Genomic DNA, 14,654 nt, shown 5'->3' with positions numbered 1-14,654 from the left:
TCAACAATACTCCGACTACCTAGATGCCTATACAACATGAAATACTATTTCATCAATAGGCTCATTCATCTCATTAACAGCAGTCATGCTGATAATCTTCATTATCTGAGAATCATTCACATCCAAACGAGAAGTACTGACAGTAGAACTCACTACTACAAATTTAGAGTGACTAAATGGATGTCCTTCACCATACCATACACTTGAAGAGCCAACCTACATCAATCTAAAGTAGTCAAGAAAGGAAGGAATCGAACCCTCCTCTGTTGGTTTCAAGCCAACATCATAACCGCTATGTCTTTCTCCATGAACGAGGTATTAGTAAAATTTTATATAACTTTGTTGAAGTTAAGTCACAGGTGGAAATCTTGTATATCTCTATGGCATATCCCTTCCAACTAGGTTTTCAAGATGCAACATCACCCATCACAGAAGATGACTACACTTTCACAACCACACACTAATAACTGTTTTCTTAATTAGCTCCCTCGTTCTTTATATTATTGCACTAATACTAACAACTAAGCTAACACATACTAGCACGATAGACGCCCAAGAAGTAGAAACTATCTGGACTATCTTACCAGCCATTATCTTGATCTTAATTGCCCTGCCATCACTACAAATCCTTTACATAATAGATGAAATTAATAATCCCCCTCTTACTGTAAAAACTATAGGTCACCAACGATACTAAAGCTATGAATATACTGACTACGAAGACCTAAATTTTGACTCCTATATAATCCCAACATCAAACCTAAAACCAGGGGAATTACGACTGCTAGAAGTAGACAACCGAGTAGTTTTGCCCATAGAGATAACAATCCGAATGCTAATCTCCTCTGAAGACGTACTGCACTCATAAGCCATACGTTCCTTAGTCCTAAAAATGGATGCAATCCCAGGACGCCTAAATCAAACAACCCTAATATCAACACAACCAGGCTTATATTACGGACAGTGTTCAGAGATCCGTGGGTCAAACCATAGCTTCATGCCAATTGTCCTTGAGTTAGTGCCTCTAAAATACTTTGAAAAATGATCCGCATCTATGCTATAAGCTCATGAAGAAGCTAGGTTAGCGTTAACCTTTTAAGTGAAAGACTGAGAGCTAAAATTCTCCCTAATGATATGCCACAACTAGATATATCAACATGATATTACCATTTCATCTATATTTCTAACACTATTTATTATATTTCAACTAAAAGTCTCAAAACATATCTACTACCCCAACCCAGAGTCAACACTCACTAAAGTGCAAAAACAACCTACCCCTTGAGAGACAGTATGAATGAAAATTTATTTGCCCCTTTTGTGACTCCAACAATAATAGGCCTCCCCGTAGTCATTCTAATTATTATATTCCCAAGTATTTTATTTCCAACATCAAAACGACTAATTAACAATCGCATAATTTCCCTTCAACAATGGCTAATCCAGCTTACATCAAAACAAATAATAAGCATCCATAATCATAAAGAACAGACTTGATCACTAATACTAATATCGCTCATTCTATTTATTGGGTCAACCAACCTTCTTGGACTACTGCCCCACTCATTTACACCCACCATGCAGCTCTCAGTGAATGTGGGAATAGCCATCCCCCTATGAGCCGGTACCGTGGTTATAGGTCTCCGCAACAAAACAAAAGCATCTCTAGCTTACTTCCTACCACAAGGCACGCCCACCCCCCTCATCCCCATGCTAGTAATTATAGAAACTATCAGCCTATTCATCCAACCAGCAGCACTAGCTGTGAGACTAATGGCCAATATTACAGCAGGTCATTTATTAATACATCTAATCAGAGAAACAACCTTAGTGCTAATAAGCATCAGCACATTCACGGCTCTCATTACATTCATTATTCTCACCCTATTCACTATCCTCGAATTCGCCATTGCTATAATTCAAGCCTATGTGTTTACCCTCTTAGTAAGCTTATATCTGCATAACAACACATAATGACCCACCAAACCCACATGTACCACATAGTAAATCCTAGTCCTTGGCCCCCTACAGGAGCCCTTTCAGCCCTTCTCATAACATCAGGCCTAATCATATGATTCCACTTCAACTCAATAATTCTACTAATACTAGGCCTACTAACTAACACTCTAACAATATATCAGTGATGACAAGTTGTTATTCAAGAAAGCACTATCCAAGGCCACCACACACCAACCGTCCAAAAGGGACTTCGATACGGAATAATCTTATTTATTGTCTCAGAAGTCCTCTTTTTTACCCACTTCTTTTGAGCCTTCTATCACTCAAGCCTCGCCCCTATCCCTGAGTTAGGCGGGTGCTGGCCACCAACAGGCATTCGCCCTCTAAACCCCCTAGAGGTACTGCTTCTCAACACTTCTGTGCTATTGGCCACTGGCGTGTCCATCACTTGGGCCCATCACAGCCTTATGGAAGGAAATTGTAAGCACAGACTTCAAGCCCTCTTTATTACAATTACTCTTGGAGTCTATATTTTACATTCCTATAAGCCTCAGAGTATTACGAAGCCCCATTTACGATATCAGATGGGGTCTATGGATCAACTTTCTTTGTGGCCACAGGATTCCACGGACTACGTGTAATCATTGGGTCTACCTTCCTTGGTTTGTTTCCTGCACCAATTAAAATTCCCCTTCAGGTAATCTGTGACAAAGTGAGAGAGTGGCATGGACATATATACACTACCAAATGTAAAATAGATAGCTAGTGGGAAGCAGCTGCATAGCACAGGGAGATCAGCTCGGTGCTTTGTGACCACCTAGAGGTGTGGGATAGGGAAGGTGGGAGGGAGGGAGATGCAAGAGGGAAGAGATATGGGAACATATGTATATGTATAACTGATTCACCTTGTTATAAAGCAGAAACTAACACACCATTGTAAAGCAATTATACTCCAATAAAGATGTTAAAAAAAAAAAATTCCACTTCACATCCAACCACCACTTTGGCTTTGAAGCCGCTGCTTGATACTGACATTTTGTAGATGTTGTATGATTATTCCTTTACGTATCTATCTATTGATGAGGCTCATAGCTCTTTTAGTATTAATTGGTGCAACTGACTTCCAATCCATTAGTTTTGGTACACTCCAAAAAAGAATAATAAACCTAATACTGACCCTATGAACAAATACAACACTAGCCTCATTACTCGTACTCATCGCCTTCTGACTTCCTCAACTAAACACTTACGCAGAAAAAACAAGCCCTTACGAATGAGGATTTGACCCTATAGGATCCGCCCGCCTACCTTTTTCCATAAAATTTTTCCTAGTAGCAATCACGTTCCTCCTTTTGACCTAGAAATTGCTCTCCTACTACCCCTCCCCTGAGCAACTCAAACAAACCTAACCTAAAAACAATACTCACCATGTCTTTACTTTTAATCTCATTATTGGCAATTAGACTGGCCTACAAGTGAACTCAAAAGGGACTGGAGTGAGCTGAATATGGTATTTAGTTTAAAACAAAATAAACGACTTTGACTCATTAGATTATGATTAGACTCATAATTACCAAGTGTCTTTAGTACATGTAAACATTATCATAGCTTTCACTATATCCCTCATAGGGTTACTAATATATCAGTCCCACCTAATATCCTCACAACTATGTCTAAAAGGCATAATATTATCACTATTTATCCTGGCGGCCCTAGCAATCTTAAATTCACACTTTACTTTAGCCAGCATAATACCAATCATCTTGCTGGTGTTCGCAGCCTGCGAAGCAGCACTTGGGCTAGCCTTACTAGTAATAGTATCAAATATCTATGGCACTGATTACGTACAAAACCTCAACCTTCTCCAATGCTAAAATTCATCATCCCCACGATCATACTAATACCCCTAACTTGATTATCAAAAAGTAATACAGTCGGAATTAACTCCACAACCTACAGCCTACTAATTAGTCTCACAAGCCTACTTCTTCTTAACCAATTCAACGATAATAGCCTTAACTTCTCGTTAATATTCTTCTCCGACTCCCTGTCTGCACCATTATTAATCCTAACAATGTGGCTCCTTCCCCTAATACTAATAGCCAGTCAGTCTCACCTACTCAAAGAACCACTAATCCGAAAAAAATTATACATCACAATACTAATCATATTACAGACATTTCTAATCATAACATTCACTGCCACAGAACTAATTCTATTTTACATTATATTTGAGGCTACACTAGTTCCTACCCTTATTATCATCACCCACTGAGGTAACCAAACAGAATGCTTTAATGCAGGACTCTACTTGTTATTCTACACACTAGTTGGATCACTCCCACTGCTAGTGGCATTAGTATATATACAAAACACCATGGGCTCTCTGAATTTTCTAGTACTTCAGTGTTGAGCCCAGCCACTATCCAACTCCTGCTCCAACGTCTTTATATGACTGGCCTGCACGATAGCCTTTGTAGTAAAAATACCCCTCTACAGCCTCCACCTCTGACTACCCAAAGCACATGTAGAAGCTCGCATTGCAGGTTCTATAGTCCTTGCAGCCGTATTACTAAAACTCGGGGGCTACAGCAAGCTACAAATCATGTCAATACTCAACCCCCTAACAGAATTCAGAGCGTACCCTTTCCTCATGCTCTCTCTATGAGGAATAATCATAACCAGTTCTCTTTGTCTACGTCAAACAGACCTAAAATCACTCATTGCCTACTCTTCAGTCAGCCACATGGCACTTGTTATTGCAGCTATCCTCTTTCAAACCTCTTGAAGCTACATAGGGGCTACCGCCCTAATAATCGCCCACGGCCCCACATCATCTATATTATTCTTCCTAGCAAACTCAAACTATGAATGAATCCATAGCCGAACTATAATCCTAGCCCAAGGCCTACAAAATTCTCCTCCCACTAATAGCCACTTGATGATTGCTAGCAAGCCTGACAAACCTGGCCCTGCCCCCTACTATCAATCTAATTGGAGGGTTGTTCATAGTCATATCAACTTTCTCAGGATCAAACCTCACTATCATCTTAATAGGAACTAACATTGTAATTACAGCCCTATACTCTATGTACATACTAATCACAACACAACGCGGTAAATGTCTGCACCACATCAATAATATTATGCCCTCCTTCACACGAGAAAATGCCCTTATAGCCCTCCACATCCTACCACTCCTACTCCTGTCACTAAATCCTAAAATCATCCTGGGCCCCCTATACTGTAAATATAGTTTAAAAAAAACACTAGATTGTGAATCTAGCAACAGAAGACTAAAACTTCTTATTTACCGAGCAAGTATTAGGCAAGAAAGAGTAGGCAATGAGTGATTTTAGGTCTGTTTGACGTAGACAAATAGAACTGGTTATGATTATTCCTCATAGAGAGAGCATGAGGAAAGGGTACGCTTAAGAACTGCTAATTTATGCCCCCATGCCTAATAGTATGGCTTTTTCAGACTTTTAAAGGATAGTAGTTATCCATTAGTCTTAGGAACCAAAAAATTGGTGCAACTCCAAATAAAAGTAATAAACCTGTTCTCTTCTTTTGCCTTAGTCACATTACTAATACTAATTTTCCCGATTATAATAACTAACACAAACTTCTACAAAAGTGATAAATACCCATCATATGTAAAAAGTACTGTTTCATGTGCTTTTATTACCAGCCTAATCCCAATAATATTCCTTCACACAGGCCAAGAAATAATCATTTCAAACTGACACTGGATCACCATCCAAACCCTTAAATTAACACTCAGTTTCAAAATAGATTACTTCTCAATAATATTTGTACCAGTAGCATTGTTTATTGCATGGTCTATCATAGAATTCTCAATATGATACATACATTTAGACCTTACATTAATCAGTTCTTCAAATACCTACTCCTCTTCCTCATTACCATACTAATCCTTGTTACTGCTAACAATCTCTTCCAGCTTTTCATTGGGTGGGAGGGGGTCGGAATCATATCTTTCCTACTCATCCGGTGATGATATGGACGAACAGACACAAACACAGCTGCCCTCCAAGCAATCTTATATGACCGCATCAGGGATATCGGATTCATTATATCAATAGCATGATTTCTATCCAACTCAAACGCATGAGACCTACAACAACTTTTTATACTCGACCTAAACTCTTTAAACCTCCCCCTTACAGGACTTGTATTAGCCGTAGCCAGAAAATCAGCTCAATTTGGACTTCACCCCTGACTCCCCTCAGCAATAGAAGGTCCCACCCCCGTAACAGGCGTACTCCACTCAAGCACAATAGTCATAGCATGGGTCTTCCTACTTATCCGATTTTGCCCCCTAACAGAAAACAATAAACTTATTCAAACAATAACGTTATGCCTGGGAGCCCTTACCACTCTATTCACAGCTATATGCGCTCTCACCCAAAATGATATTAAAAAAATTATTGCTTTCTCTACCTCAAGCCAATTAGGTCTAATTTGTAACTATTGGCATCAACCAGCCCTATCTAGCATTCTTACACATTTGCTCACATGCTTTCTTTAAAGCCATACTATTCATGTGCTCCAGATCTATTATCCACAACTTAAACAACGAACAAGATATTCAAAAAATAGGAGGCCTATTCAAACCTTACCCTTTACCGCAACAGCCATTATCATTGGGTGCCTAGCACTGACAGGAGTGCTTTCCTCACCGGTTTTTATTCTAAAGACCTAATCATTGAAACCGCCAACACGTCTTATACCAACGCCTGAGCCCTATTAATAACTCTGTCACCTCCCTCACAGCCATCTACAGCACTCTCATTATCTTCTTCGCACTACTGTGACAACCCCACTCCTCCCCCTCAGCTCCTATCAGTGAAAACAACCCCCTCCTAATTAGCTCTATCAAACGCCTACTAATCGGAAGTATCTTTGCTGGATTCATCATCTCCAACAGCATTCTCCCAACAACCATCCCCCTAATAACCATACCTCTGCACTTAAAACTAACTGCCCTTATAGTAACAACTCTGGGCTTCGTGCTAGCACTCGAAATTAACCTCAACTCACAAAATATACCTACTCCTCAAGCTCCTTTAAATTCTCTACTCTCCTAGGATATTGCCCCACCATTATACACCATCTACCCCCTTATCTAAACCTATTAATGAGCCAAAAATTAGCATCCTCTCTCCTAGACTTAATCTGATTAGAAACTATCTTACCAAAAACCACATCCCTCATTCAACTAAAATCCTCCACGCGAATCTCAAACCAAAAAGGTCTTATTAAACTACACTTCCTATCATTTCTCATCACCCTCACCCTTAGCATACTTTTATTTAATTACCCCGAGTAATCTCCATGATAACCACAACACCAATAAACAATGACCAACCAGTAACAATCACTAACCAAGTACCATAACTATATAATGCTGCAATTCCTATAGCCTCCTCACTAAAAAACCAGAATCACCGGTATAATAAATAACACAATCCCCCAACCCCTTGAACTTAAACACAATTTCCACCTCCTCATCCTTCAAAATATGAAATACCATTAAAAACTCTACTATTAACCCTAAAAGAAACACTCCCAAAACAACCTTATTAGAAACCCAAACCTCAGGATACTGCTCAGTGGCTGTAGCTGTTGTATAACCAAACACGACTAACATTCCCCCTAAATAAATCAAAAACACTATCAGACCTAAAAATGAACCACCAAACTTCAACACAATCCCACGTCCAACACCACCACTCACAATCAACTCTAAACCCCCATAAATAGGTGAAGGTTTTGAAGAAACTCCCACAAACCTAATCACAAAAATAATACTTAAAATAAATACAATGTATGTCATCATTATTCTCACATGGACTCCAACCATGACCAATGACATGAAAAATCATCATTGTCATTCAACTATAAGAACACCAATGACCAACATCCGAAAAAAACCACTCGCTGATGAAGATCATCAACTACACATTCATTGACCTCCCAATCCCGTCAAACATCTCGTCATGATGAAACTTTGGCTCTTTACTAGGCATCTGCCTGATCCTACAAATCCTAACAGGCCTATTCCTAGTGATACACTACACACCAGACAGAACAACTGCCTTCTCATCAGTAACACACATCTGTCGAGACGTCAACTATGGATGAATTATTTGATATATACATGCAAACAGAACTTCCATATTCTTTATCTGCCTCTGTACTCATGTAGGATGTGGCCTGTACTATGGGTCCTACACCTTTAAAGAAATATGAAACATTGGAATCATCCTACTACTTACATCCTACTACTTGTGGTAGTTATAGCTACCACATTCATAGGTTACGTACTACCTTGAGGACAAATATCATTCTGAGGCACAACAGTCATCACAAACCTACTCTCAGCAATCCCATATATTGGCACCACCCTTGTCGAATGAATTTGAGGCGGCTTTTCGGTAGATGAAGCAATTATTTGCCTTCCACTTCATTCTCCCTTTCATCTTTACAGCGCTAGCAGCCATCCACCTACTATTCCTTCATGAAACAGGATCCAACAACCCCACAGGAATCCCATCCAACACAGACAAAATCCCGTTCCATCCCTATTACACAATCAAAGATATCCTAGGCACCCTACTACTAATTCTAGCCTCACTAATACTAGCTCTATTCTCACCCAACCTGCTAGGAGACACCGACAACTACATCCCAGCAAACCCACTCAATACACCACCCGATATCAAGCCAGAATGATACTTTCTATTCACCTATGCAATCCTATGATCAATCCCCAACAAACTAGGAGGAGTCTTAGCCCTATTACTCTCAATCTTGGCATTTATTCCAATACTCCACACATCTAAACAGCGAAGCATGATATTCCAACCTTTCAGCCAACTCCTATTTTGAATGTTAGTAGCAGACTTAGTAACACTAACATGAATCGGAGGACAACCCATAGAACACCCATACATCATTATCGGACAACTTGCATCTGTTTTATATTTTCTTTTAATCCTAGTGCTAATACCAGTAACTAGTATCATCGAAAACAAATTTCTAAAATGAAGAGTCTTTGTAGTATAACACAATACCCTGGTCTTGTAAATAAGAAAAGGAGAACGACACACCTCCCTAAGACTCAAGAAAGAAGCCCTAAACTTCACCACCAGCACCCAAAGCTGAAATTCTATATAAACTATTCCCTGAAATACATTATAAGACATTCATAAAATTACAGTATTATGTCAGTACCAAAACAACCCATTTTATCACATACATGTTACGTACATTGTGCATGTTTGCACTACCACATCAATAAGTACATGCGTTCCATATGTACGCGTATACATTGAATGTATAATCGTGCATTACATTATTTACCACATGCCTAATAGGCATGTACGCTAAACCATTGATATTGCATAATACATACAATTTATTGGTTGTACATAGTACGTTATGTTAAATCAATCATTAGCCAAGGTACTTATAATCCCGCCCATTACACCACAAGCTTGATCACCAGGCCGCGTGAAACCATCAGCCTGCTCAGCAGGTGTCCCCCTCCTCGCTCCAGGCCCATAGCTTGTGGGGCTTTCTATCAATGGACTTTATCAGACAATCTGGTTCTTACTTCAGGGCCATCTCACCTAAAATCGCCCACTCTTTCCCCTTAAATAAGACATCTCGATGGACTGACGACTAATTAGCCCGTGCTCACACATAACTGTGGTTTCATGCATTTGGTATTTTTTAATTTTGGGGGGGATGCTTGGACTCAGCTATGACCTTAAAAGGTCGTAACACAGTCAAGCAAATTGTAGCTGGACTTGATTGGAATTATTTGCTGGCACGAGCAACCTGCATTGCTCAATTCAGTCAGTGGTCGCAGGACATAGCACTCCACTCTCCCCCCTGGTTTAACATATTTACCTATCAGAATAAATTAACCTTAACCCCCCCCATCATACCAATGAGCTACTTAGATATTCACCGCCCATATAGACAGACATCCCCCTAGATTCACCAGCCGTTTTATCAAAAATTTAATACTAAATCTGACATAAACCACACAACGCAACCATACAAACACCACCTATATATAGCAAGTTAATGTAGCTTGAACGCTTCTTAAAATGTCTAGATGGGCTCGCTGGCCCCATGAACATAAAGGTTTGGTCCCAGCCTTTCTATTAGTTTTTAATAGAATTACACATGCAAGTATCTGCACTCTGGTGAGAATGCCCTCTAAATCACTGACATTAAAAGGAGCAGGTATCAAGCACGCCACACATGCAGCTCACAACACCTTGCTCAACCACGCCCCCACGGGAGACAACAGTGATGAGAATTAAGCCATAAATGAAAGTTTGACTAAGCCACATTAATCAGGGTTGGTAAATTTCGTGCCAGCCACCGCAGCCATACGAATGATCCGAATTAATAGAATTACGACATAAAGAGTGTTAAAGAATTATACAAGATAAAGTTAAACCTTAATTAAGCTGTAAAAAGCCATAATTACAGTAAAAATAAACTATGAAAGTGACTTTAACATATCCTGATCACACGATAGCTAAGACCCAAACTGGGATGAGATACCCCACTATGCTTAGCCCTAAACCCAAATAATCACAGCAACTAGACTATTCGCCAGAGTACTACTAGCAACAGCTTAAAGCTCAAAGGACTTGGTGGTGCTTCACACCCCTCTAGAGGAACCTCTGCTCTGTAATGGATAAACCCCGATAAACCTCACCAGCCCTGGCTACTCCAGTCTATGTACCGCCATCTTCAGCAAACCCTAAAAAGGAGCTAACAGGGCTAACAAGGACTGTTACGCTGAATACTTGCATGCCAGTTTTTATGTGAACATATGATAACTCAATGATTTAGCTTTCTGAGGAGCTGCCAAACTGTTTCCCAAAATGGTCACACCATTTCACAGTCCCGCCAGCAGTGTACGAGGGGTCCAGTGAGTCCGCCTCTTTTAAAACCTTTTCTCAAAAGCCTCTCCCACCCCATCCCCCATCCCAGAGACTTCTACAAACGTCTCATTGTCCAGAATTGGACCATATGGCTACTCCTATCTTCAACTGAGTCTGGGAAAGTGGGCATTCTAGCCTTCAAACCTCAATTGTAGAGAAGGAAGGGAGGTTTCATCTCTGTTAAAGAAGTGATGCTGGTCATTTTTTTCTGATAGGAAACCCCTTCTTCAAAACCCCTGACAAAGAAGCATCCCACCTCTGCTGGAACATTGCGTTCAAGACGAGACTCCTATCTCCTAAGGAGCTCCCACTCCGCATTTGAATGGATCTTTTTTTTTTTTTTTTTTTTAATGTGTGCCGATTTATTTAATGAGACTTGTGATACTTTTTGCTTTTTTTAAAAAAATTAATTAATTAATTTTATTTTTTTGGCTGTGTTGGGTCTTCGTTAATGTGCGAGGGCTTTCTCTAGTTGTGGCAAGCGGGGGCCACTCTTCATCGCGGTGCGCGGGCCTCTCACTGTCGCGGCCTCTCTTGTTGAGGAGCACAGGCTCCAGACGTGCAGGCTCAGTAGTTGTGGCTCACGGGCCCAGTTGCTCCGCGGCATGTGGGATCTTCCAAGACCAGGGCTCGAACCCGTGTCCCCTGCATTAGCAGGCAGATTCTCAACCACTGCGCCACCAGGGAAGCCCTTGAATGGATCTTATTGTTAGTTCTTCCTGTGTACTGAATAACATATCTGATATTTTCCCTTCAGAAATAACAAAACAAAGGGAATACAGGAATGCAAATGAAATAGAGTCATTAATAATGTAAATGTGATGTTCCAGCTATTATTGCCTAGCTCACAGGAGGGTTTGGTAATTGTTTATATTCCTCCCTTCCACCCCCAACCCCTCCTCCTGTCTTTCCCTTCTTTCCTCTGTAATGGCATGGCAAGAGGATACATTTTGTTGTTCTGTTAAATTATACATTTCTAGGACATCAGGGATGGTGTTGTCTAATTGACTTTGGTCCACACCTGCTACAATTTATGCGTATGTGAGCATTAATGACCTTTTTTTCTATAGAAGAGAAGGAAGACAACTGGTGACAGAAGAAACCACTCACAGACCCACCACTGGATTATAAGCATGCTGAGTGCTTAATGAGTTGCTGAATAATATAACATTTTAGTTCTTTGGCTGCCTCATGATTAAATGCTATAAATATTTATGATTTATTACTGATGCTTTGGCTAGGATAGGCTTTGGAAGGCTCATGGATCACAGTGATTCTAAAGGAAAATAAGAAAATAAAATTGTATAAAGCTGCTTATTTATAATGCTGCACGAATGGGTTATGTAATTTTTCAGAAGCTGGTGGAGGTAAAGCTATTCAGCAGCAAGGCCATTTAAATAGTCTCTTTTATTATTGGTAATGTATTTCTCATAGGAATATATTTATAATAAGTGGGAGTTATGGTTATCACTTTCTACGAAGAATCCACTCACCCCTGAAGGTTTCAGTTAGGCTGCAAGATCAAAGAACTCAGCATTAAGTTTACTGCAAATCCTTTCTCGCTCTATGTGCCAACCAAGGACTAATACCTGGGGGTCTTTCCCCTAAAGTCAGAAACCAGGTCTCTGGGAAGCAAGGCAAGCACCTATCTGTACCACTGTCCCCAGCTACACCTAATCACCCACTTACAAAACTTTGTGCTCCCTGTTTCCTTGGTTCTGCTGGCTTAGAGGATTTGTACCCAAGAAATGAGCACTTGCACGAGGTACCTGGCAGTGCTGAGTGAGCACGGTGATGTGGACTCCAAGTTCAGATAACTGGGTTTGATTCCTAACTCCATCAAACTGCACAGCCCTCAGCAAGTTATTTAACCTCTCTGGGCTTCAGTTTCTTCATGGCGTTCCTGTGGATTGAGTGAATTAACACATGTGAAGCACTTGCCAAGAGCAAGTGCTCGAGTAAATATTAGGTATTGTTATTTCCATTAAAAGGAATCATAAGCAAATCTTTTGACTTACAGTGTGCCTTAGGACAGAGTAGACATCTCTAAACATGGTACTAGAGAGCTCATTGCTCAGACATGAGGAAAATTTAGCATATACAGAAAAAGAGAAGCATTAAAATTTTCTCCCTGAAACTGATTCTGTACCTTAAGACCTATGTGGAGAAAAAAATTAATGAGTTTAGTCTTTTCACATATCTTATGTCACTGCATCTTTGCATCCACCCTTTGATATTGTTATTTGTTATGATTCTCTTCGTTTTACTATAAATATGAGGAAACCAAGAACTTGAGAGATGAAATGATTTGCCCAAGAGCACAAAACTACTAAGCGACGGAGCCAAGATTTGAACCCAGTTCTTTGGATCAATCAATCAATCTATACACAAAGTGATGACAAGAATATGTTTTAGTTTTGTTGTCATAAAAAATGGAAAGGCAAGTTTGGGGGTAGGGGAGAGGAGGATGGAAAACAGCACCTTCGTATAATTCTCAATGAAGGAAAGGATGGTTCTCCTTGAGAAAGGGTCAACATAGCCCTCCTGTAGTGCAGACATCCATCACACGATTGCAGAACAGATCTGGGTTTCCAAAATTGACTACTTTTAAATATAAAGCTCCGCTGATTTTGAATCACAAAGGCAGGGCACGCAAGCAAAATTATAGTTTCTTTTTAAATGATAAGTATAGTCAGAGTCTAAGCAACCTTTACATTACAGACTGAAGTGTTTTACTATTGCATTTACTCACGCCATTTAAGTGGAGGATAAACATTTCACATTTTCTAATACGTTAATGCCAATGTAGAAAGCAAAAGGTTGCTGGAAATTAGTGACTGACAGCCCCGGGCTGTCAGCCAGCTAATGAAGTCTCTCCCTCATGCACAGCTGCCTCATGTACTAAGGCTCAGGTCAGGTATTCATGTCACTGAGGGGATGTCATCTGGTTCCTTATTTGAAAAGGATTCTTAATACCTAATCACTCCCACATCCCCCTAGTTTGCTTCAGACAAAAAGGAATTAGATAGTCAAGTCACATACAGAGAAGAGAATATTTATATACAATACTCATGAGAGTAAAACCTTTTCAGGACTGAATGGAAGGTCACTCAGTCTCCCTGAAACATAAAGTCCTGACTGGAGGGAACAAAAAAGCTAGCAAAACCAACCTGGCTCACTGTGTCATGCTAAAGGGCCCCTGAGTGAAAGGCGTAACTATTCCCGTAGGTGAGGTCCATGGCGATGGATAGCATTTATTAAACATTTCCTACCTGCCACATATACTATTTATCTGGTTTACTAGATCTACTAAATACTATATCTGGTTTACTCCTGCAAACAGCACCATGAGGTGGAAAATATTATCTTCATACTAGCGATGTGGAAACTGAGGTTGGAGAAGATATGGAATTAACCGCAGGTCACACAGACGCTAAATGGGACAGCAGGGACTCAGACCCAGGGCTGCCTGTTATCTAAGGCCATGCTCTTTTCAACTTCCTACATCTTCTCCTTCTTTCTTTGGAATGTGACACCCTCCCCACATTTTATCACTGAGGACTGTAATAGTTATCTATTGCTATATAACATATTACCACGCACTTAGTGGCTTAAAGCAACACACATGTTACCTGTGAGTCAGGAATCTGGGCATGACTTAGCTGGTCCTCCACTTTAAAGTCTCTCAAAGATTGCAAT

At 40.2% G+C, this 14,654-nt stretch overlaps 1 protein-coding gene and 3 pseudogenes across 1 annotated transcript; all 4 read left to right on the top strand.

Moving 5' to 3' along the window:
• Window positions 1–380: 380 nt before the first annotated feature.
• On the top strand, window positions 381–1,045 carry LOC130707474 (cytochrome c oxidase subunit 2-like; annotated as a pseudogene).
• Window positions 1,046–1,293: 248 nt separating this feature from the next.
• LOC130707472 (ATP synthase subunit a-like) lies at window positions 1,294–1,974 on the top strand. The gene is given in 1 exon segment (XM_057541979.1): window positions 1,294–1,974. A coding segment is annotated over 1 exon segment (681 nt).
• Window positions 1,975–5,415: 3,441 nt separating this feature from the next.
• Window positions 5,416–7,312, top strand: LOC130708801 (NADH-ubiquinone oxidoreductase chain 5-like; annotated as a pseudogene).
• A 583-nt stretch (window positions 7,313–7,895) lies between these two features.
• On the top strand, window positions 7,896–9,033 carry LOC130707471 (cytochrome b-like; annotated as a pseudogene).
• The last annotated feature ends 5,621 nt before the right edge of the window (window positions 9,034–14,654 follow it).

The sequence above is a fragment of the Balaenoptera acutorostrata genome, chromosome 1 (genome assembly GCF_949987535.1).
Source record: "Balaenoptera acutorostrata chromosome 1, mBalAcu1.1, whole genome shotgun sequence".
NCBI classification, from domain to species: domain Eukaryota; kingdom Metazoa; phylum Chordata; class Mammalia; order Artiodactyla; family Balaenopteridae; genus Balaenoptera; species Balaenoptera acutorostrata.
This window is presented reverse-complemented; position numbering and strand designations above follow the sequence as displayed.